General features: G+C 58.4%; 1 protein-coding gene across 2 annotated transcripts; it reads left to right on the top strand.

The window, feature by feature from the left end:
- The first annotated feature begins 441 nt into the window (after nucleotides 1-441).
- On the top strand, nucleotides 442-22,403 carry LOC308501116 (ATPase family AAA domain-containing protein 3). Of its 2 annotated transcripts, none has more exons than XM_081056851.1 (16): nucleotides 442-1,534; nucleotides 5,028-5,104; nucleotides 5,360-5,461; nucleotides 5,783-5,842; nucleotides 6,459-6,528; nucleotides 6,658-6,823; nucleotides 7,040-7,109; nucleotides 9,978-10,133; nucleotides 10,761-10,817; nucleotides 10,981-11,106; nucleotides 11,326-11,450; nucleotides 11,889-11,940; nucleotides 12,302-12,372; nucleotides 13,317-13,484; nucleotides 14,689-14,797; nucleotides 21,577-22,403. In XM_081056851.1, exons 1-16 carry the CDS (start codon nucleotides 1,333-1,335, stop codon nucleotides 21,739-21,741), a joined length of 1,776 nt encoding a protein of 591 aa, XP_080912977.1. In that variant the 5' UTR covers nucleotides 442-1,332; the 3' UTR covers nucleotides 21,742-22,403. The 2 variants fall into 2 exon arrangements, 1 of the variants encoding a protein (XP_080912977.1); XR_013993830.1 differs by having other exon boundaries at nucleotides 1,217-1,534; nucleotides 13,317-13,431; nucleotides 21,577-22,394.
- Nucleotides 22,404-22,449: the final 46 nt, after the last annotated feature.

Below are 22,449 nucleotides of genomic sequence, written 5' to 3'. Positions count from 1 at the left end.
GGTTCAGATAAACTCATAAAAATCCTCTACAGGTTTGGATGTTTCTTACATTGACAGCTTGATGATGGCCACTGAGGGGCATCTGGCTGGAAAACTCATTTGGTTCTTTGTCTTCATTTTGGGGGGGGGGGAAATCACAGTATTTATTTTCTTTGAATCTCCCCACCCCCCATTTTTATTCAGGCTTAAAACTGTTTTCGTGTAGTGGAGAAACTCTGCATATAATTCCAGGAACTGAACTGACTCCGTAAGAAAACAAGGAAGGGGCATCTTGGGTGTTGACCCTCAACTGAACTTTACTAACTTTGGGCACTGCGGGTCCTAGAGCAGCGCCAGCCTCTCTCCCCGGAGGGCCCAGCCTGCCCTTTGTCCCGGAAGCAGGCACCGGGTCTTGGAAATCCCCAAGAAGTGCTCACCCGTCGGTGACCTGAAGCCAGGAGCCCGTGCCCTAAACTCTCCTGCAGCCCGGGCGCCCTCTGCGGGGCTGCTCTGCCTTTCCACATTTCCGGGCTGGGGGTCTCTGCCCGCTCCTTGGCTAGCCACTTCTGGGCGCTACAAAGGACCCTACATCCGCGGACCCCTGTGGTCGGCCGGGGCGAGGGGAGGAGGGCCCGTTCTCCAGCCCCGCCCTTCCTCCAACGACGGCAGCGGGAGACCGGCCTGCGACCGCGCTGCTACCCTTCCGTCGTCTCCCGGAGCGAAGGCTGTGTACGCGAGCACTGCGCGCCGCCGCGAGCAGCCACACGCTCCGGGGCCCGGTCCCGCTCCAGCTCCGTCCCCGCGCTCCCGCCGGCGCTGCGCCAGGGCCAGGCGGCCCGGACCCGGCGCAGGTCCGCGCGGAGGAGTCGGAGGGGCCCCCCACGCCCCGCGTCAGCCGCGTCCCTCGGCGCCACCTCTCACCCTCCCCTCCTGTCCGCACCGCGCATCTACAGCCCGCTGGGCTCCCGCGGCACGTGCCTCCCGGGAGGCGCCAAGTCGGGAGACCTGCGGGCGCCCAGAGCAACGGGTCGAGCCCAGGGCGCACCGGCGCCATCAACTTTGTCCCTCTCTCGCCCCGTAACCAGCCGCTTCGCCCGCCCCCCTGGATCCCGCTCGGCAATCGCGGCCCGAAGCCGAGGACGTCTGGTCCTCGCGGCCAATCCAAGGGCCGCGCGCCGTCCGAGGCCCTTACGCGCTTCCGTCGCCGGGCGGGAGGGGCGTGTGTCGCGCCTGCGCGGGGCGCGGACGGCGCGGGGGGGGGCCGGCTGGCAGCGCGTGGAGGCTTCTTTGAGCCGCGCGGGTCAGCTCGGCTTCGCGTGCAGGTGGCTCCGCGGCACTTGGCGCTCGCGGGCCATGTCGTGGCTCTTCGGCATCAGAGGCCCCAAAGGTGATGGCGCGGAGCCGCCGCTGTCCCTGCCGCCCGCGCAGCCTGGGGCCGAGGGCGGTGGGGACCGCGGCGCGGGAGACCGGCCGGCGCCCAAGGACAAATGGAGCAACTTCGACCCGACGGGCCTGGAGCGCGCGGCCAAGGCGGCGCGCGAGCTGGAGCACTCGCGTGAGTGCGGCGGCGTGGGCGAGGGCGAGGGCGGGGAGGGCCCGGGCGGGTCGATCGCCCCGGCAAGTCGGCACTTGGGGGCAGTTAGCCTCTTAGTCGTCTGAGCGATCGCGTGGCAAGTGGCCACGTGTCATGTGACAACACTGGCCTCCAGGAGTGAACCTATCCAAACCACCTTTGGCGTGGGCAGGTTCGGGATCCCATCACTCTTGGTACCTTCCCAGATGCCGCACGTCCTTCAAGTGAGGAGACCCGTGCAGAGGGGACTTTCAGAGGTTACAGGTAGCAGGTTCTGAGGCTGGACCCAGGTCTTCAGTTACTGCCGAGTGCGGGAGCTTCTTCCCTCGCTTGCCGACGCCACGTGGACCGTCCAAGGCTAGACATTTGCCACTTGAGAAGGGAAGCATGCTTGAGGGTTAGGGTTTTCAGGAGAATGTTGGAGGCGTGCGTTTACTTTTGGAAAGTATTAGCTTTCAGGTAGGTGAGGTCTGTAAAGCAGCAGGTCAGACAACCCTGGTGACTTTCCTGACCCAGGGCCCACGAGGCGTCAGCAGCAAGTGGATCTCCACTAAGCCCACGCCTTTCCTCCCAACTTCCGTGTCTCCTGTGGCTTTAACAGTTTGTCTCGAGATGTAGTGTTTAAGAGCCTGGAATGTAGAAAATGTTGAATAAACATTGATTAAAAGAATACAGTGGCTCTCAAACTTTTGTTTAAGCAGAGGTGCCCTGTTTTCTAAGGAGACCCTATAGAGAAGGCTTGTAAGCAGCCTTCCCTGCCCCAGGGGCCACACGAATGTCCTGGGCAGAGGTCTCTGGGCCTGCCTGCCTCTCAGACGCCCAGAGGGACTTTCAACACTTCTGGATATTTGTGTCTGGGCCCAGGAGAGCCTCTTAGGCCTAGCAGGAACTCCCCTCACCCCAGAGTGGGTGTATTAAGTTTTCTAGGGAATTTTAATCATCAGATTGGGTTGAGAAACAATGCCTGGGCTTCAGAGCACCTCAGATGGTGACAGACTGTTCACATGTGACCTGATTTTTTGTTAAAGGCTTAATTGCGGGACACCTTTCTGCCCCAGCTCCTTCTAAGTTTCCCGGCTTTTAGAAGCTGAATCCTGAGTGTCGGCTGCCCCGACCCTATGCAGTTATTCAGGCCTGTGTGAACAGCCTTGGGCATGTCTGAGGGCCAGCTGCGGGGCCTACCCTTCTTTTGTCTGCCCATTCCTCTGAATTGCTCTTCAGTCCCCTGCTCCAGTCTCTGCCTGGGTCCCCAGGGCTTGGGCCTCTGCTCTCTCACGGCCAAGCCCTCACTTCCCCACCAAGGAGCCTCCTGCACAGGCCTCAGGTGCCACCTCTTGGACTTAGGGTCCCCCATCAGTCTCCACATCTGGTGACTGTCCCAGATGTGGACTCCATTTCTGTCCCTACCGTGTTTCCTGGCCTCACTGCTGTCCAGCAGGAGGCGTTTTGCATTTGTCAGCCGCCCCTTCCTGTTCCAGGCTGCCCTTCCCAGGGTGCCTCATGCCCCTCTGCCAAAAGCTGCCCTCAACCCCGTCCCTTGCAGACATGCCAGTTCTCCGGCAGCAGTACCCACTGTGCTCAGCCTTGCAGCTCTTGCTGATTCTCACTGCTCTCCAGCCGGAGCCACCTCCGCTGCTTCTCCCAGCAGGACCACCTGCTCTGTCCCTCGGGCCTGCCCACTGTCCCCTTGTTCCCCAGGCCTCCTGCCCTGGGAGGCCAGAGCAGCACATGTGGCCTTGAGCTGCTGGGTGCTGCAGCCCGCCGGCCTGCATGCTCCACGAGAGCGGGCGCCTAACGGCACCTTGCTGGGGTGGCCCACATGTCTCCTGGTGCAGAATGATTCCGGGGTGACAAGCTGCTATTGTCAGTGTTGACAGTCATAGCCTGTGGTCAGTGGGGTACCCAGGGCCAGGTCCTGTGCTGGGCGATTCACCTGCTTCCTCTCATTTCAGTCCTCTGAGAGTCAGTGGGGTGGGGGACTCGAATTGTTCCGTTGTCAGGTGAGGCTAACCTGGCTTGCCGCAGGTAGCATGGTGAGCAAACCGGGCGTCTGGCTTCAGTCCCAGCGTGGTTGGCCTGTGACCCCCAAGTTCTATCTGTTGCACTTTCTGCTCCTTGCAGTCAGGGTCAGTTGTTAAAGGGGCGTGGCTTCATGGGTTCCCACGCTCACCAGTGCAGCGGGCTGGAACCCTGGTTCCCTCGTGCCGCCTCTGGCCAGAGGGGTCCTCTGGGGTAATCTAAGTCTCCGGTCTGGCAGTGGGGTTCTGGGAGGTCCTTGCCCAGCTTTGTTCATGCCCAGTGCACGCCCCAGCGGACCATCCAACCAGGGCTTCCATCACGTCCATCTAATGTGTGGAAGTGCATACGGTGGCAGTTGAACTCCAAAGAAAAACAGAACTGTGAACATGTTATGCTCTTGCTACGTGTCTGCCGCAGGGGTGAATGGTACCGGGGTCTGCGGCTTCCTTTGAAGGCTTTAGAAAGTAAGAGATCGTGGGGGTAGACGGAGGGACATGTGGGGGAGCAAAGTAGGAAGGACAGCATCAGGGAGCTGGATTCAAAGGCTCCCCGTCTTCCTCCTGCGAGTCAGACTGACAGTGAAGTACAGTGAAGCTGACCTTTGAGCACCGCGGGTCTTTGCGTGCCCACTCCACGCAGTTGCTAATCTGCGTGTAACGGAAGTCTGCTCTCCCCATGCGCTGATAGAAAACAGTCTCCAGACCACGGCTGGTGGAGTCTGGATGCGAAACCCAAGGGTACCGAGCACCCACTGTATGTTTATTGAAAACAATCCACGTACAAGTGGAGCCGCACATTTCAGACCCAGCATGTTCCAGGGTCGGCTGTATTGTTCACAAGACGACAGTCTTCATAGAACTATTTGAGAGACCTGATGCTTAGGCTTTTTGAGCTTGGAAGCTACAGGAAGTCAGTGTTTTTTCCAGATACCCACATATGGACAGATAGGAATTCCACCTATGACAAAACACTGTGGAAGATGTGGTCTGAAGAGCCGTCACCCTGCGCACTTGGGCTCATTTGGGGTTTAATTCTCGTTTACTTCTTACTCCTCTTCTTGCCTGCCTGTGCTTGATACCAGTCAATAACATGTCGGAGGCTTGATGGACATGTGTGCACCATGAGAAACAGGACCCTAGCCACGGGCTTGCCTTCTGTTTAATTGGGAAAGGACTGCCACGTTGACCTCAACAGGCAAGGGACAGCCTTTCCGATGGAGCCCTCGGAATGTGATGGTCCCCTGGGGAATGTTGAGCCCTCGCATGGGGGCCTTTCTGTCAGGGATGAGCAGACATCGGTGATCAGAAGGGGGCAGTGGCCTTTGGAGGGAGGTCTGAACAGGAACGAGGGTGGGTACGTTGCTCGGAGGGTAGGAAGCTGTGGGCTCCCTGGCAGCCCCTCGGCATGCGTTCACACTAACCGGGTACCTGGGTCCTAACGCCCGTGCTTCCCACAGGACACGCCAAGGAGGCCCTGAGCCTGGCACAGATGCAGGAGCAGACGCTGCAGCTAGAACAGCAGTCCAAGCTCAAGGTGAGTGCCGGGCCCGGGGACCGGGACGGGAGGTGCCCGTGTGCGCTGGGCGCCACCTAGATTTGCCTTCTGGCCGGTGGTGAGGAGGGGAATGGGGTGCTGAGAGGCAGGCGCTGGGCCCAGGCACCGTACATGCATGTCCGCCCCCACAGCGCATGTGGGACGCAGCAGAGGCTGTTGGGGCAGCAAGACTCGAGCTGGATGTCCCGAGTGGGCGGCCTTGGGGGCCTGGGGTTCAGCAGCTGTGTCCTGCAGGAATATGAGGCCGCCGTGGAGCAGCTGAAGAGCGAGCAGATCCGTGTGCAGGCTGAGGAGCGCAGGAAGACCCTGAGTGAGGAGACACGGCAGCACCAGGCCGTAAGTGACAGGGCCCCGCAGTCACTGGGGTGACCAGGATGGGGGTCCTGGGGTACCTCACGGTCCCTTATGCAGGCCGGGTCTGACCTGGGCACCCGTCGTGGCCCTGGGGTGGCCTTCCACACACACGTGAGGCCCACGGATCCCTCCGTGCTGCGTGTGACGGGAACCGGTGTGTCCGCGTGTGTGCTGACTGACCCAGCAGGTGGGGTGGGCGGTTTGTCCAAGGGCCCAGCGCCCTGTGGAGTCTGGATCCGGCTGGTCTCGGGCCCATCTAGCAGCTTCCGCTGAGCTGTGTCCCACTGCTTTGTCCCTCCCCAGAGGGCCCAGTACCAGGACAAGTTGGCCCGGCAGCGTTATGAGGACCAGCTGAAGCAGCAGGTGAGCTCGCATGCCTGCACATGAGGGGCACTGTCTCGTCCTCCCTGAGAGCACGGGGCCTTCTGGGCAGGTGGTGGGCCAGAGACCAGGGGTGTGGACCCATGGGCTGTCTGCCAATGGTAAATGCTGGGCCTGGAGGAGCCTGCACGTGCCCATGGGCACACACACCTGCAGGCTCTGCCGTGCCTTGCTGTGTGGCTTCAGGCAGAGGCAGGCTGTGACTGCACTTAGGGTTCTCCCAGGTGGGATCTGTGTGGGACCTGGCTGTGACACGTTCATCGGTGGGGGTTCAAATGTTTCACCTGCCGTGTGCTTGTAGCTTTTAAACTAAACAGTTAAGTAAAGACCAGAGTATTTTATGGGCCGAGCTGCACTGGGTGGGGCAGGGCTCCAGACCCCAGCCCTTGGTGTGTTGTATCCCCTGTGCACATGTCCCTGCTGTGGTCAGACTTGCCTGCCTCGAGCTGTGCAGCATGCAAGCCCCGGGTTGCCTGTCATCAAGAAGGTCCCTGGGTTGGGGGACACGTCCCACAGACAGAGCAGCCGACCTCTCGAGTCTGTGTTGACTGTTTCCTAATTTTGAGAGCTCTCCCTTTCTCTTGGGGCTTCTGCTCAGCAACTTCTCAACGAGGAGAATTTACGGAAGCAGGAGGAGTCTGTGCAGAAGCAGGAGGCCATGAGGCGAGGTAGGGGTGTTGGGGCCGTGTCCTCAGAGTCGGGCCCAGAGAGGCTGGCGGGTCGAGCGAGTTAGGGGGGACCTGCTGTGGGCTCTGCGATCCCTGGCTGAGCCCATGCTCCCTGCCTTCCCGGGGCAGCCACGGTGGAGCGGGAGATGGAGCTGCGGCACAAGAACGAGATACTGCGGGCGGAGGCGGAGGCCCGGGCTCGCGCCAAGGCCGATCGCGAGAATGCTGACATCATCCGCGAGCAGATCCGTTTGAAGGCCGCCGAGCACCGCCAGACCATCCTGGAGTCCATCCGGTGAGGCCACGGCCCCCTCGCGCCTCTGGCAGAGCCCTTGGTGGCACGATGTCCTGCGGTCCCTTTGCACCGGGTGGCACGCTGTGGGGAGGCTGCCTCCTGGCAGGTCTCTCAGGTGCTGACCTGCGGGGCTGGCCTGTCGGAGCTCTTGTCCTTTTCTCCAGCTACGTGCACCGGCCTGGTTCCCTCCTGGTCATGTCACTGCTTTCCCTGCAGGACGGCTGGCACCCTGTTTGGTGAAGGATTCCGTGCCTTTGTGACAGACTGGGACAAAGTAACAGCCACGGTAAGCACCACTGTCATGTCTTCCCGAGCAGTCTGTCCTGGGTGGAGTGTGTTTGCAGGCAGGGCGGCAGCTGCTTCTGCTCGGGCCCCTCGCCTGTGCACACTGGATGTGATGGAGCCCCTGGGTCTGGCTGCTCAGAACGACTCAGTGTAGACCCCCAGTGCCGGGAAGGGCCTCGGGGACAGGAGAGAGGAGCTAGAGCTTTGCTTTCTGTCACTTTTTGGAAAGTGCGAAATCTATGTAAATTTACTAACAATTGACACCCCAATAAATTTAATAAAAAAAAAAAAAAAAAGAAAGTGCAAGTGGGAACCTGCCCGGCAGCTTCAGCAGTGGGACCCAGCTGAGACCAGGGGGTTGGGATGTCCCGGGGGCCCCTCATACCAAGCTTCAGTGGGGGCTCCCCCTGTCCAGCGGGAGGCGGAGGTCGGCCGACTGAGTTCTCAGGGCTCCGGGCCTGTGCTGTGGGGCGGAGGGGCATCGCTGGAAGTAGCTTCTGAAAAGCTTTCCAGCTGCTGCCTGCGTGTGGGCTCTGCCAGGTGCTGCCAGGCTGAGGGGATGATGCCCTAACAGGCTCCGACAGTGACCGCTCTCTGAGAAGGAGCCAGGCGTCCCAGCACATCTGCCTTCCTGGAGCCCCTTCCACAAGTGTCCAGCTCTGGACTCCGGGGATGTGAGGGGCGGGGGTGAGGCCAGGCCATGCCTCAAGGAAAGCAGGACCTGGACTGTTCCTGGAGGACCAGGGCTCCGGTCGGGGGAGCTGACAGCTGGTCAGACTAGTGGTTCTTTAAATGGCCGCTGGATTCACCAGCTCGGGCCAGTGACGTGGGAGAACACAGGCTCCTATCACACTCTGCTCCAACTGTTGTGAGTAAAGCGCCGGGGACCCCACCCTCAGAGTGCCTAGTCGGTAGCTGGGGCCCTGCTGAAAGTGGGTCCAGGTTCCTGGGGAGTCCAGCCTGCAGCCAGGCCAGCCCCTGTGAACTGGACGGCCCCTCGAGCTTCTGAGTAGGGCTGCCTGGAGCTGGGTGGCAGCTCTATGCCCGGCCACCTCCTTCCGTTCCCTCCTGTTCCCTGCTGCATGCATCGAGCTGCCAGGGCTGCAGCCCCCTCTTAAATTGGCCCTGTCTGCCCCCCTCCCCGGGGGGGGAGCCCTTGGTCAGAGTGGGTTTCACGTGAGAAGGAGACCCAGCATCAGGGCCTGTTTGCAGGGCTGGAGGTGGTTTGGCTCCATGTCCTCCGTGCCCCTGCCTGGCCCACAGGAGGTGCTCAGGTCGTGCTGTGGGTGCCGCCCGGGACACAGCGTCCTGGGGACTGTCCTGAGGAGGAGTCTGTAAGTGTTTATCTGTCAGTGTTACCGTGCAGAGCTGTCACGTGATGAAATCAGAGCCAGTCGGCATGCTTACCAATTAGCTTTGTTTAAGGAGTTGTTGGTTTTGGTTAACCTTGTTTTCCTGGAATAAATGGACTTTCTTTACTGGAAGTTGTGGCCACGCTGTGTGCCGCCTGGCCACCCCTCAGAGCCGCTGCATACAGCCCGAGGTGGCCTCAGCTGGCAGTGTTGAGGCTGCAAGTTGAAAGCTGCAGAGGGAAACATTGACTCTTGGTTAGAACCTTGGGGTCTGTCATGCAGGGTCTCAGCTCCCATTCCCCGCATATGAACGAAGGACATGGTGAGGCGAAAAAGGAACACCCACGGAGCCATGAATGGGGGGTTCATACCACTATGTTCTCGCTGGCGGCTGGTTGGAGACACAGGAAGCAGGAGCCGTACGATCCACCACCTGCCGTCCGCTTCTCGCCAATCCACCCCCCTTGCTAACTGCAATCCCCGTTGCTAGCTCAGCCACAGCAGTTCTATCAGTGGCTAATGGCTCACTGGTAACAGCTGGTGGCCAACCAGTTACAGCTGATAGCCATCTACTACCCGAGCCAGGATCTTTCCATATGAGGCCAAGAACCTGCTCTCTGGGACTCTGTCCCCACAGGGACTTGCTCACCAGCTTACGTCAGACCCTGCCAGCCATGGTGAGCATCACAGAAAACAAAGGGAGGGGTTTAAAGAGGTTAAAAAACCTGCAAAAACCCCGAGGCCACAGCCCTGGAGCTTTGCCAGCCATGCAGAGCTGGCTCCCAGTGCCAGCTTTTCACGGTCCACCAGTGGGCTCAACATTGGCAGCTTGTTCACATGAGAATCCAGACGTTTGCGCATTGTCAGGTGCCTGAGTCTCTTACATTCATCTTGGGCGGCATGGGCTGGTGGTCAGTCCTGGCCGGCCTGCTGACAGCTCTCTGCTGGGTGACACGAGGGGTTCAGTGGGGAAAGTGCCCTTGGCTGTCTTTCCTGGCGATAAGCTGTCTGTGATTTGAGTGTTTATGTTCTGAGCTGGATAGACTCGCCGAGGGGTGGTTGTGGAGGAAGCTGGACGACATGTGAAGGTCGCTGGAATCGGAGCCCCTCATCTCACTGTGTCATCTAAACCTGGTTCATGTGGCCTAGAAGCCAGCCTTTCGCTGTGGGAATAGTTTTTAGTTCTACAGTGTTGGAATAGGTTCCGGGAGCCTCTCACTGCATGCAGCGCCTGGTCAGGTGCCCAGTGACCGAGCTCCCACCCTGGTGTTGGGTTTGCCCCCCTTTGGCCTGGGGGTCAGCTGGAACCTCCCTGGTCCTGCTAGTAGCTTTCTGAGAAAGGTGTTTGGGATCAGCTTTTGGGTATCTTGTCTTCTGCAGTTGTGTGGGTGTGGGACTTGGGTTTGGAGACTGTCCTGTGTGACCCCTGCTGGATGAGATGGTGAGGGCCTGGTGTCGGCAGCTGAATTTCGCAGCAGGAGAGGGCGTCACTCGTCTTTCTGCCCTCCCTGCTCCAGGTGGCCGGGCTGACACTGCTGGCTGTTGGGGTCTATTCTGCCAAGAACGCCACATCTGTCGCGGGGCGGTACATTGAGGCCAGGCTGGGGAAGCCATCCCTGGTGAGGGAGACCTCTCGTGTCACGGTGCTGGAGGCTCTGAGGCACCCCGTGCAGGTAACTGTGGGCCTGGCTGTGGTGAGGGACTGGTCCTCACTGGCGCTGTCCCACCGTTCTTTCTGGCGTTTCAGCCGGACTGTGAACACATGTCATCCTTTCCTCCTTTTTTACCTAAACACTGTCCACTTCCTCCTGCATCTTAGATTTGCTTTTGGCTTCTTCCTTGATGCTGCCGCTAGGGTTCTGTCAGCAGTGGGGGCCTCGCCCCATTCCACTCAGTCCCCTCTAGGTTTATTGATCTGACCATCCCCCTGGGTCAACTTTGGGGTATTTACAAACTACTGGGCCTCCCATGTGCCACTGTCCTGTAAGAGAAGTTGCTGGAAGTAATGGTGTAAGCTGCTGCCCAGGGGAGCCGGGCTTCCCGCTCAGCGTTGACCACACGCTGTGTGTTCCCACGGGCTGCAGCTGGATCTCTTATTGGTCGCTGGTGCCTTGTGGGTGATTTAAAAAAGAAAGGTCAAAAAGAACCTGGACGTCACCCAGCCCAACAGCACCGATGGCCTCCTCTGCCAGCCTTCTAAAGCGGGCGAGTCTCACGTGTCCTGGGGGGTGAGCTCCATGACCCATTGCTAGGTGGCTGTACCATGGGCCGCGATAACGCCGACATCCGTTCCCCCACAGGTCAGCAGGCGGCTGCTCAGTAAGCCTCAGGACGCCCTGGAGGGCGTGGTCCTCAGTGTAAGTGGTGCTGCCCACGGTTGGGGTGGGGGTGTGGGCAGGCGTCCCCTTCTGAGCCCGGCCTGGGGAGAGCTGCCTCTTGGGCGAGCTGTGCCACTCAGGAGGGACAGACTCAGCAACAGAGCAGCTCCCACACCGAGCCACCGTTTTGTCCCCGCTGCAGCCCAGCCTGGAGGCCCGCGTGCGGGACATCGCCATAGCGACGAGGAACACCAAGAAGAACCGCAGCCTGTACAGGAACATCCTGATGTACGGGCCACCTGGGACCGGCAAGACGCTGTTTGCCAAGGTGAGAGGCGGCTGGGGATACGGCTGCTCAGCTCTAACTGGCGGCCGAGGGCCGGTGTGGGCCGAGGGCGGGCCGAGGGCGCCCCTTGCAGGCTTCAAAGGGAGGAGACTACGCTCCCTGCCCACCCCGCCCTCCCTTCGCCCCGCCCTGCTCTCGCTTTGCCCCGCCCCCGCTTCGCCCCGCCCCTCCCCTTGGCCCACGTCCCCTCCCCCTCCCCAGAAACTCGCGCTGCACTCAGGCATGGACTACGCCATCATGACCGGTGGGGACGTGGCCCCCATGGGGCGGGACGGTGTGACCGCCGTGCACAAGGTCTTCGACTGGGCCAACACCAGCCGGCGCGGGTGAGCGGGCACCGCCCCAGACAGGACCCCGGTGCGCACTCCCAAGGCCTGGTTCCTGGCGGCCATCTGGCTCCTGCTGGGAAGAGGGTCGGTGACTTTGCCGCAGACTGTCCTAGTGTTCGTGCATGAGGCCGGAGCCACCTCTGCCTCTGGCAGCACCGGGGCAGGGTGGGGTCTGAGAAATTCACCCAGTGCGGTTTCCTTCCGCCGGTGCCTGCGCTGGTCACAGGAGCCAGCCGGCTGCAGCGGGCGGGTGTTTAACTTAGTGCCACGTTTGGGTGTTCTGCGTGCTCTTGTCCTTTCTCCTGCCTGATGTTGGCACTTGGCATGCGCACCGAAGTTGAGGTCTGGGGCCCCAAAGACCGTGGAGGGCAGCATGTGTTTGGGGTTCCTGAACCCCTGAGTGCGTCCCAATCAGGCAGCCCCTCCCCTTCACAGCCTCCTCCTCTTCGTGGATGAAGCGGACGCCTTCCTCAGGAAGCGAGCGACCGTGAGTATTCCAGAAGCCTTTGTCTGGCGGGTGGGCCTGGGCGGTGTGTCTAGTACTTGGGCCATCAGGGCATCCAGGCGGCCTGTGTGCTTTTTGGGAGGCGGTGGCTGAAGACTGCCCAACCCTGCCCCTCATTTTGCGGCTTTTTTCCATTCTGTTTGAACTCCACAGGTTACACCTATTGACAGTTTTTAGAATATTGTTGAAGTTAAATTCTGGCCATCAAGTTTAGATTCCTAAAGGTGCTGCTGAGCTCCTGGGTGGAGTGAAGGCCCTGCCGTCCCAGGCCTTCACTGGGCTGCTTAGAGCCCTGATGCTCGGGCTGGCACCTCAGCCTGACGCCAGAACCTTCTCTGTGCAGGAGAAGATAAGCGAGGACCTCAGGGCCACCCTGAACGCGTTCCTGCACCGGACAGGCCAGCACAGCAGCAAGTGAGGGCTGCCCACCGGCACCAAGCGCTTTCCTTCATCCGCCCTGCTGGTCAGCTGTGTGGCCGCCATGTCAAGACATGTCACCCTCACCTGCTGTGGCTACTGCACCCAGAGATCCCCAGGGATCTGAGGCTGTCCTCAGCCTCCCACAGAGGGAAACCAAGCCTCTGCCTGAGCTTGCGCACCTGACCCATGTGCCTGTGGTGGCTAGACAGTGTCCCCGCCCTGGGCCGCACCGTGTCCTCCACCCGTGTGATGGGAACGTCCAGTGCAGCAGAGTAGGGTCTTGTGGGAGTCACTGAGAAGACAGGCCAGGGTCTCAGGCAGAGTTGGGCAGCAGTCCTGTCCACAGGTCACTGTCCCTGGCATCTCCAGCTGCCCTGGACATGGGCTGGCCCCTTCCCAATCCCCAGTCCTGCTCTTCTGCATTGGCGAGGGCCCTCTAGTCCCCTGGCCCCTGGTCACTGAGTGGCACCCCGCCCTGCTGGTCAGCTGTGTGGCCATGTCAGACATGTTGCCCTCACCTGCTGTGGCTGCTGCAACCAGAGATCCCCAGGGAGCTGTGTTTGTGTTCTTGCTGAGTTGGCATGTCCGCTCAGCTGAACCCCAGGCTCTGCAACCCCGGCTCCTAGTCTGGGAGGGACAGAGGTCTGTCTCAGACCCTGGGGTCCCTATACCTTCTGGGCACACTGAGGCATATCCAGCCACCCCATCAGGCCGGGTCTGTGGTCAGAGAAGCGTGAAGTCAGGCAAGAACATAACTGCTGGACGGAGGGCGGGCAGCAGAGGGCAAAGCTGGGTCTTCCTGGGGTTTTCTGAGTTAAAAAGCTGCCAAGTAGAATCTGCTAGAAAGCTCCCCGGTGTGGATTTAAGAGGGCCTGGGCAGCGGGCAGTAGGCGCCTGGCTCTGCAGCCTCTCAGCTCCCGTGGGCTCTGTTGCTGCAGGTTCATGCTGGTCCTGGCCAGCAACCAGCCCGAGCAGTTTGACTGGGCTATCAACGACCGCATAGACGAGATGGTCAGCTTCGAGCTGCCACGGCAGGAGGAGCGGGAGCGCCTGGTGAGAATGTATTTTGACAAGTATGTTCTTAAACCAGCCACAGAAGGAAAGCAGTAAGTGTCCTGGGCAGCCCACCGCTGCTCCTGCCCTGTCACGCTGGGGTCCTCCCAGTGCCACCTCCCCAGGTGTCTCAGCCCCTCCAGCTCCACTTCGGGTGCTGTTCCCTCGTCCTAACCTGTGGCTTCACATGGGCTCAGGGTGGGGTCATGTGTGGCTTCGTCACCAGAGGCCCTGCTTCCCGTCCTGCTGCCCCCTGGGCTGCCCACCTGCTTGGCCTCCATGTCCCGTCCAGCTCTGCCAGGTTCTGAGTTGACAGCCCATTGTCATGCACTACGAGCGTCTCTGCCCTTAATCACTTGGGGCCCCTAAGGAAACAGTCAGGCCTGGGTAGTTGGGGGCCAAGATGGCCAGTTGGGACCCTGCTGTGCTTCCCTGAGACCACTGTCCACTGCTGTGCCCTGCATCCTGGGAGCCTGCAGCTGTGCCAGCACAGCAAGGCCCCTGTTCTGCAAAGCCCACCAGGTGGGGTGGCGCCGTCCACGCTCTGTCTAGAGTGTTCCCAATAAGCAAAGTCTGGGCTATTTTAACCATGTCTGGGGGCCGAGTCTCAGCAGGGCTGACCTGAATCTTGCGGGCGGCAGCAGGAGCGCCTTCCATTCCGGACGTACTCTGCCTGCCTTGCTGTGCTGCGCTGCCTGCCTCGAGCTCCATTATCTTCCCCTCCGCCCCTAGTTGGCTCCAGCCCCCCCAGCCCCCAGGGGCCCACCCTGGCCAGGCTGTAGCCTAGCCTGCCTGGGAAGAGACCCGCACCCATGCCTCTCCGAGTCGCAGCATTGGCTTTTCTCCCTTTGATTTTCCACTTGCTGACTCGGTAGCTCATCCCTGATGGCTTTTAGCTGCCATGCCGTTTGGGAATGAGAGGGACCTGGTTCCTGTCCCTGGGGTGGGCATTGAGGCTCCTCCATTCTCGCACGTGCTGACTGGCGCTGCAGCTGCCCCTACAGTACGCCACACACTGCCGTCTTTCTTCACAGCCCTGCCTGGACCCCTACCTTGGGCTCCAGGAAGGAAGGAAGGAAGGAAGGGTGGCATGGGCAGATGTGCCCGCTCTGGGAGTGGCATGGGCCCCACCTGGGGTTTCCTGCACAGGCGTCTCCCCTGGCAGATGTTCCAGCACTCCCTCCGTGGGGGAGGTATGGGGCCCTCACAGGGCTCTGTTCTTGCCCTGGGCGTAACTTGGGAACTCCTCCTTGCTAGGCGCTTGAAGCTGGCCCAGTTTGATTACGGGAAGAAGTGTTCAGAGATCGCACACCTGACAGAGGGCATGTCGGGCCGGGAGATCTCCCAGCTTGCTGTGGCGTGGCAGGTGAGTTTGGGGACATGTGCCCTGCGGGTGTGAGCTGCACCAGTGCGAGACCCTGAGTCATTTGAAGGCGGCCATGCTGCCTTTACCTTCCCCAGGGCACAGAAGGATTTTCTGTGCCCAGATGAGAGGCGCACTGCTGGCCTTTCCAGCTGCACCACCTGCCTCCGCCCCCACGGTGGGGAACATGGGGACGGGCTGTCAGGGGCCGCCTCCTTATTGTCCAAGTCAGACAGGGTCCTCTGGAAAGGAGCCTTATGTCATGTGAGCATCAAGGTCCTGTGGGCCTGTGCTCAGCAACTTTGTTCCAACTGGGGCCCAGGGCACTTGGCGCTGGGGGTACCAGTGGGGTACAGCCTGGGTCGGATGTGTCCCATGAGCTATCTGTGGGCTCATCAGAGGGCAGGTGGGATGAGGAACCAGGAAGTGACTCTGACCTGGTAGGTGTCAGGCATCCCCTCTCCAGGTGCAGGCCACTGGCGTGGAGCGTGTGCTGAGGGAAAGCCAGTGTGTTCTGGCCTTCAGGGTAGGTTCACTGGTCTCCAGGGCAGGCTCGACCATGCGAGTTGACTTCATCCCCGTGGAGTGGCTCAGGGCACACAGGACAGAGGGGCTCTCATCATTCCCCAACACCCAAGTTTTCTTCCCAGCAGCAGCTCCATGGGTGCCCAGGGCAGGGAAACCCACTGACCCATCCAGGAGGCATTTGCTCCTTGGTTGCTGCTAGTTGGAGGGTGCTGAGTGGCTCATGTCTGCAGCCAGAGCTCTGCTTCCCGCTGCCATCGCTGTCCCCACAGCGCCCGCACTCGTGTCTTTTCAAGCTGTGTGACAGCCCGGAAACCATGAGTTTAGAAATGCTTGAAATGAGTGTGTTTTATTAACTAAGTACACATCTACTTGGTGTCATCGCCCAGGTACATGGACGATGTGTTAGTCGGATATTAGTCTGAACGACCTGGGCTCTGCTGCTGGAACAGACAGACCCGATTGCAAGCCCACCTCCGCGTGGGTCAGCTAGCAGCTCTGTTCCCACCACCAACAAAGGGGAGGACAGGGCCACCATAACCAAACGCTACAGCCCGGGGGCCTTAAACAGACATTTACTTCGTGGTTCTGGAGGCTGGAAGTGCTGGGCCAGGGTGCCAGCATGGTGAGGTTCTGATGAGGAAGGGCTCTCCTCTGGCTTTTCGACGGCCACCTTCTCACGTCCCCACGGCAGAGATAGAGAGCTCTGGTGTTGCTTCTTGTCCTGTAGGATTGGCCCCACGCCCATAACCTCATCTCACACTAATACTTCCAATGCTGTCACACTGGGAGTCAGGGCTTGGACATGTGGACCTGGGGGGACACAGACACTCAGCCTGCCCTAGCACTCAGTGTTTGCACCAAGACCCACACACCTCCCTTCTCTTCACATCTCGTGGCCAAGCCAGGTGACAGGCCACGTGTGCTTGGTGGGTGGAGTGCTGGGGATTATGACTCCACACCAGCATGAGGCAGTGAGTGAACGCGCAGAGTCTGAGGGGTGCTCTCCCTTGGGACTGGTCCTCATACCAGGGTGATCCCGGGAGCTGTGCCGTCACCAGGGCCCGAAGCTGTTAGTCCTATTGCGCATAAGAGGACAGTGAGAGGCAGGGAGGAGGAACTGAGTGCTGTGTGAGGTCCAGCACCTCTGAGGGATGTGGTCTTCCCTGTGTCTGGCCGCAGGTGTGTGGCCCTAGGTGGTGGGGTTGCCCCCCGCCCTCCCTGCAGGCGGGTCGCCTAGGGGCACTTGTGCACTTCTCTGAAGCCCACCTTGGTGGCGTGGCACGGACCCCACTGCAGCCTTGCCCCCAGCACAGTGGTTTTGACAACAAAGTTCACGCCTCTTATCACCCTGAGTCACCTGGGGATTTACTGCTCACGTCGTAACCATTTCCAAGTGCACAGCTCAGACATTCAGCACACTCACCCCGTGCAGCCGTCACCACCACCATCTCCAGAACTTTCCATCCTCACAAGCTGAACCGCTGTTCCCGTTAGACACTCACTCCCCAGCCCTCCCCCAGGCCTGGCACCACCTCCCACCTTCTGTCTCTGGGGGTTGGACCCCTCCAGGGGCCTTGTATAAATGGAGTCAGGCGGTACTTGTCCTTCTGTGACTGGCTTGTCTCAGTACAGTGTCCTCAGGGTCCATCCTCGCTGTGGCCTGTGTCAGAATCTTCCTTCTTACGCCGAATACTCTCCCACTGTGTGGATGGACACGGTGGGCTTGTCCGTCCGTCCATCCATCCATGGACGCCCACCTCTCGGCGACTGAATGACACCGCTGAGTAGGTGGGTGTACACGGACCTGTTCCAGACCCTGTGGTGACAACTTGGGGACACACAGTGGGGTTGCTGGGTCCCGTGGCCATTCTGTTTTAGTTTTGGGGACCTCCACACCGTTGTCCCCAGCAGTGGCACCACTTTACCCTCCTGCCCGCCGTGCACGGGTCACCACTTCCCTCGTCCTCGCCAACACATTATTTTCTACTTGGGTGACGGGTGTGATCTGAATCACAGTTCTCTGATTAGTGATGTGAGCATGTTTTAGTGTGCTTACTAGTCATCTCTCTTCTGTGCCATTTCTTCTTGACTTGTCAGTTCAAGTCCTTCACCCATTTTTGAATTGGGTTTTTTGTTAAATTGTAGGCGTTCTTTATATATTCTGGATATTAACTCTTTCTCAGACATGTGGTGTGCAAATATTTTCTCCCATTCTGTGGGTTGCCTTTTTTACTCTGTTGATAGTATTCTTTGATGCATAAAAGTTTTTACTTTCGATAAAATCCAATTCATCCTTTTTTTTTCTTTTGTCACCTGTGATTTAAGTGTCACAGCCAAGAAATCATTGTTACATCCAATGTCTGCAAGCTTTTCTCCTATGATTTCTTCTGAGATTGTTATAGTTTGAGGTTATATGTTTAGGTCTTCAATGCATGTGAGTTAATTTTTGTATGTGGTGTTGGGGGTGGGCCCCACTTCATTCTTTTGCGTGTGGATGTCCAATGGTCCCAGCACCATATGTTGAGAAGACTGCTTTCCCCATCGAATGATCTTAGCACGCTCGTTGGAAATCATTGGACCATAGACATGAGGGTTTAGTTCGGTGCTCTCCGTTCTGTTCCACTTTTCTGTATGTCTGTTTTTATGCCACGACCACACTGATTTGATCACTGTAGCTTTGTAGGAAGTTTTTAAATCAGGAAGTGTGATGTCTCCAGCTTTGCTCTTATTTAAGATTGCTTTGGCTATCTGGGGTCACTTGAGATTCCATATGGATTTTCATGGTGGGTTTTTCTATTTCTGCAAAAAACATCATTGGGTTTTGATAGGGATTACGTTGAATGTATAGATTCCTTTGTGTAGTGTTGATATTGTAACAATGTTAAAGTTTCCATGAACAGAGATAAAGTCTTTCCATGCTTTCATGTCTGCATTTCTTTCAGCAAGATTTTGCAGTTTTCAGTGTCGTCTTTCACCTTCTTAGTTAATTCCTAAGTATTTTATTCTTTTTGATGTTACTGTCAATGGAATTGTTTTCTTAATTTCCTTTCCAGATTGATCATTGGCATTGTATAGAAACACAAATGGGGTTTTTTTGTGTTGATTTTACATCCGGCAACTTTGCTAAATTTATTACTTTTTTAAAAAAAAAAATACATTTTTCCCCCCTTTCTTCCGCCTCCCCGCCCCCACTCCTGTTCAAGCCGTTGTTTCTCAGTCTAGTTGTGTAGGACACAGCCCCCTGTTCCATGCTGGTGTTATGAGCCTTGTGCTCCCCCCTTCCCCTCGCTGAGGCAGTCTGCCGCCAGTCATCGATTAGACGCTCACAGCAGCTCTCGCCAGGCTGCCGGCCGCTCACACTGGCCACTGGCCACTCATGGCAACACACAGTAGCCCGTGGCAGCACACACACAGCAGCTTGTGGCAGCTCACGCCAACCTTTGGCAGCTCGTGGCAGCCCCACTCCAGGGAGAGCTGTTGTTCACAATCTTACCTGTAGAGGGAGCAGCTCACTGGCCCGTGTGGGAATTGAACCAGTGGCCTCAGTGTTAGGAGCAGGACGCTCCAAACACCGGAGCCACTGGGCTGGCCCCAAATGTATTACTTTTAACAGTTTTTTGGGGGGATCTTTAGGTTTCCTACATGTAAGATCATATCACCTATAAAACAGATAATTTTATTCTTCCTTTTTGATCTGGATTGCTTTTTATTTCTTTTTCTTGCCTAATTGCTCTGGCTAGAATTTCCAGTGCTGTGTTGAACAAAAGTGGTGAGAGCAGGCATGCTTGTCTTGTTCCTGATCTTAGAGGAAAAGCGTTCAGTCTTTCACCGTTGACATGTTGTCGGTCTTCCATGTGCGGCCTTAAGCATGTTGAGGAAATAGCCTCTATTCCTAGATTATTGAGCACTTTCATCAAGAAAGGGTGTAGGATTTTGCCAAATGCCTTTTCAACATCAATTGACATGATAAAAAAGGCTTTTGCCCTTCATTCTTCAGTGTGTGGTATATCTTGTTGATGATTTCCCTATGTTAAACCCTGGGATAAATCCCACCTCGTCACAGAGTGTAACCCTTTCAATGTGTTCTGCATGTGGTTTGCTGGCATTTTGTTGAAGATTTTTACATGTGTGTTCATCAGGAGTGTTGGTCTGTAGTTGCCTTTCCTTGCGGTGTCTTTGTCTGGCTTTGGTGTCAGGGTTATGCTGGCCTCTTAGAGAACAAGTTAGGAAGCGTTTCTTCGTCCTCAGTTGTCTGGGAGACTTGGAGAAGGACTGGTATTAGTTCTTCCTTCAGCATTTGGTAGAATTAATTCCCCAGTGAGGCCATTAAGTGCAGGGCATGCCTTTTTTTTTTTTTCCTTTAGTGAACTGTTTTAGTTTTGAATAATTCCAGGTTCACAGAAAAGTTGCAAGGATAGTGCAGAGGGTTTCCGTGCACCTGTCACCCCCAGCGTGTGGTGACTGTGTCGGCACGAGGCATGTGTGCCACGTCACTGTCCAGTCCTCCTCGGACTTGATCTTCCTGGGCCCCTCATATCACCTCTGGCTCCTCTGAGCTGTGACAGTCCCTCAGATGTCCCTGGCAGTTTTGAGGACTGCTGGTCTGGTGTTATATGTAGAATGCCCCTCATCGGGTTTGTCTGATATTCTCATGATTAGACTGGGATTGTAGGTTTGGGGGAGGAGACACCAGAGGTGAGGTCTTCCGGTCACATCACGTCGGGAGCTCCTGATGTCCACGTGGCATCACAGAAGTTCACCTGCACGACCTGGCTCAGGTGGTGCCCGTGACTTCTCTCTCTGGGATGGTCACAGCTTTCCCCTTTCTCTTGTTTATTTGAAAGCACCTTACTGAATCCAGCCCTTTCCCAGTGGGGGTCCAGTCCCGTGGGGGGACATGTCCACTCATGGTCTCCGATTCTGGAAGGAGCAGCTGCACTCTATCTGCCCCTTACTGCCAGGGTTGCCGCCGCCGTTTTCAGACCCTGACCTGTGTGGGCCCCTGGGCTGGACCGTACCCCTTGGGGACTCCTACCCCCTCCTTCACTGCTTTTCAGGGACCCTGTGCTATTTGCAGGAGACTGCACTGAGTGAGGACAGGGCTGCCTGTGTGAGCAAAACGACTAGTCATGTCAGATGATAGGAACTTGCTCACACTGCCATATGTGCTGTGGCCACTCAGGTAGTGGTGACGTACAGCTGAGCTGGCTCAAACCCTGCTCGGTGGGCACTGTGTGCTGTCCTCACAGAACAGAGGGCTGAGTGACAAGAAGCAGGTGGGGTACTGGGGCATCTGGGTGGGGCCACCCAGAGGTGTCCTGCCTGGCAGCCGAGGTGCTGTGGGTCACACTGCTTAACAAAACTTTGCTGCCTCATCCAGGCATCTGGCCAAGTTCTGGGCTGGGAGTGCAGAGGTGCCCAGCTCTTAGCAGCTCACGGTTCTGGAAGGGCTGTTTGCAGACAGTGGGCATCCTGTGAGAGGCACGTCCCGGTGAACGATGGCTGCTCCGTGTTTGGGGACAGTTTGGACTGGTGGGGTCACTCTGACCGCATCAGAATTGCTGGGGGCTCCTGGGGCACTTTGCCTAGGGGCCCTGCCCTCCCCTCTGTGTCAGTGAATCTTCCCCGTGACCAAGGTGGCTGTGTGACCAAGGTGGCTGTGTCGTCTGTGCCCTGCCCCTGAGGGCAGCTCTGCTGTCTGAGAAGCAGTGGCCCTCTGGGTCTGCGGTGGGGGCAGGGCTGCTTCCTGAGTGCTAGCCTGGGGCTTTCTAATTTTATAAGGTCAGTGAAACTCAGTGAAGTGAGAAGGCAGCTGGTGGCAGCCCTGCGCTGCAGATGGCCTGTGAGCATACGTGTGTGTGCGCGCTTGTGTGCACAGGGAGGCGAGGCATGTGCCAGTAGCAGTAGCTGTGTGTCTCCTGCTGGGAGGCCAGGCCCCTCCTGAGGCCGCACGCAGGCCAAGGGGAGGGTGTTGGCCAGCCAACCCCACCTTGGATTCAGCATCTCCAGCTTTGCCCCCACCTGCCCTTGCCCCACAGGAGGCTCTTGGATTCTGGAGGGCATCTCCCAGAGCCAGGCTGTGGGTGGGGGGAAGCAGCTGTGAGGGTGGGCCGGCCAGGCTGTCTAGACTGTGGGCCTGGTCTGCAGGGCGGGTGGTTCCTGGTGCCTGGTGGGCTCTGAAAGCTTGAGGGTGGGAGACCCCTGCCAGGTAGCCCCTCTGGGTGCCCTGCCTCAGCGCTGTCTTTCCCTGCTAGGCCATGGCCTATGCATCTGAGGATGGGGTCCTCACCGAGGCCATGATGGATGCCCGGGTCCAGGACGCCATCCAGCAGCACCAACAGAAGATGCAGTGGCTGAAGGCCGAGGGGTCCAGGCCAGACGGTGGCCAGCTCCCACTTCTGAGTGCACGGACTGAGTGAGCTGGGCCTTCATACCTGGGGACCCTGGGCACACTGGCCTGCTGGCGTCCCCCAGAGGAAGCAGCGAGGTGCCCACGTCTTTCAGTGGCCAGTAGGGTGCTGGGCAGCTGCCCCCCCTGCCCCCTGCAGCTTTTACTGCCCCTCCTCAGGGCCGGGGCAGCATTAAAGGCCTCTGCTTAGGACCAGCTGCACCTGTGGCGTCTTTGTGGCGGGAATCCAACCACTCCAGGCTGTGGTTTTGGCTGGGGAGGGTCAGGCTGGGGCTACCCCTAGAACTCTCCTAGGAGACGTGTCTCCAAGCCAGGCCCAGGGGCAGTGGCCAAGCTGGACCAGCCCCGATGGCTGGCTGCTGCAGCTCTGACCAGCACTGGTCAGGGGGTGACTGCCCAGTGCCACTTGGGCCCAGAACCCAATGAGGGGCGAGCAGAGCAGGCCCCGTGCAGCTGGTCAGAGCTGCCCACCACCGCCCGAGGAAGAGGCACCCTGCACACATCTGTGATTGCCCTCAGGCACCTGGCGGGGGCTGCACTTGAGACTGGAGACCCCTGACCTGCTGGCCAGAGTCATCCGGTGCTGGGGGACTGCAGCTCTTCCCTCAGTTGGGGTTGGAATCGTTTTGTCCAGAATGTAATAAAAACTGACACCATACCTGGTAGTGTCTTATCTCCTGGTTGAAGTGAGGTGCTGGGCTTGGAGGCGTCTCGGGCT

The sequence above is a fragment of the Rhinolophus hipposideros genome (genome assembly GCF_964194185.1).
Source record: "Rhinolophus hipposideros genome assembly, chromosome: 8".
Classification (NCBI taxonomy): Eukaryota; Metazoa; Chordata; class Mammalia; order Chiroptera; family Rhinolophidae; genus Rhinolophus; species Rhinolophus hipposideros.
The sequence above is the reverse complement of the archived record's forward strand: the minus strand, read 5'-3'. Positions and strand labels throughout refer to the sequence as shown.

What these genes read in the sequence shown, in the direction of transcription:
- LOC308501116 (XM_081056851.1), top strand. Translation starts at nt 1,333, where the DNA reads ATGTCGTGGCTCTTCGGCATCAGAGGCCCCAAAGGTGATGGCGCGGAG. An exon ending in AGGACCAGCTGAAGCAGCAG is followed by an intron (nt 5,843 to 6,458) that starts GTGAGCTCGCAT and finishes GCTTCTGCTCAG; the next exon opens with CAACTTCTCAACGAGGAGAA. An exon ending in AGCTTGCTGTGGCGTGGCAG is followed by an intron (nt 14,798 to 21,576) that starts GTGAGTTTGGGG and finishes TTTCCCTGCTAG; the next exon opens with GCCATGGCCTATGCATCTGA.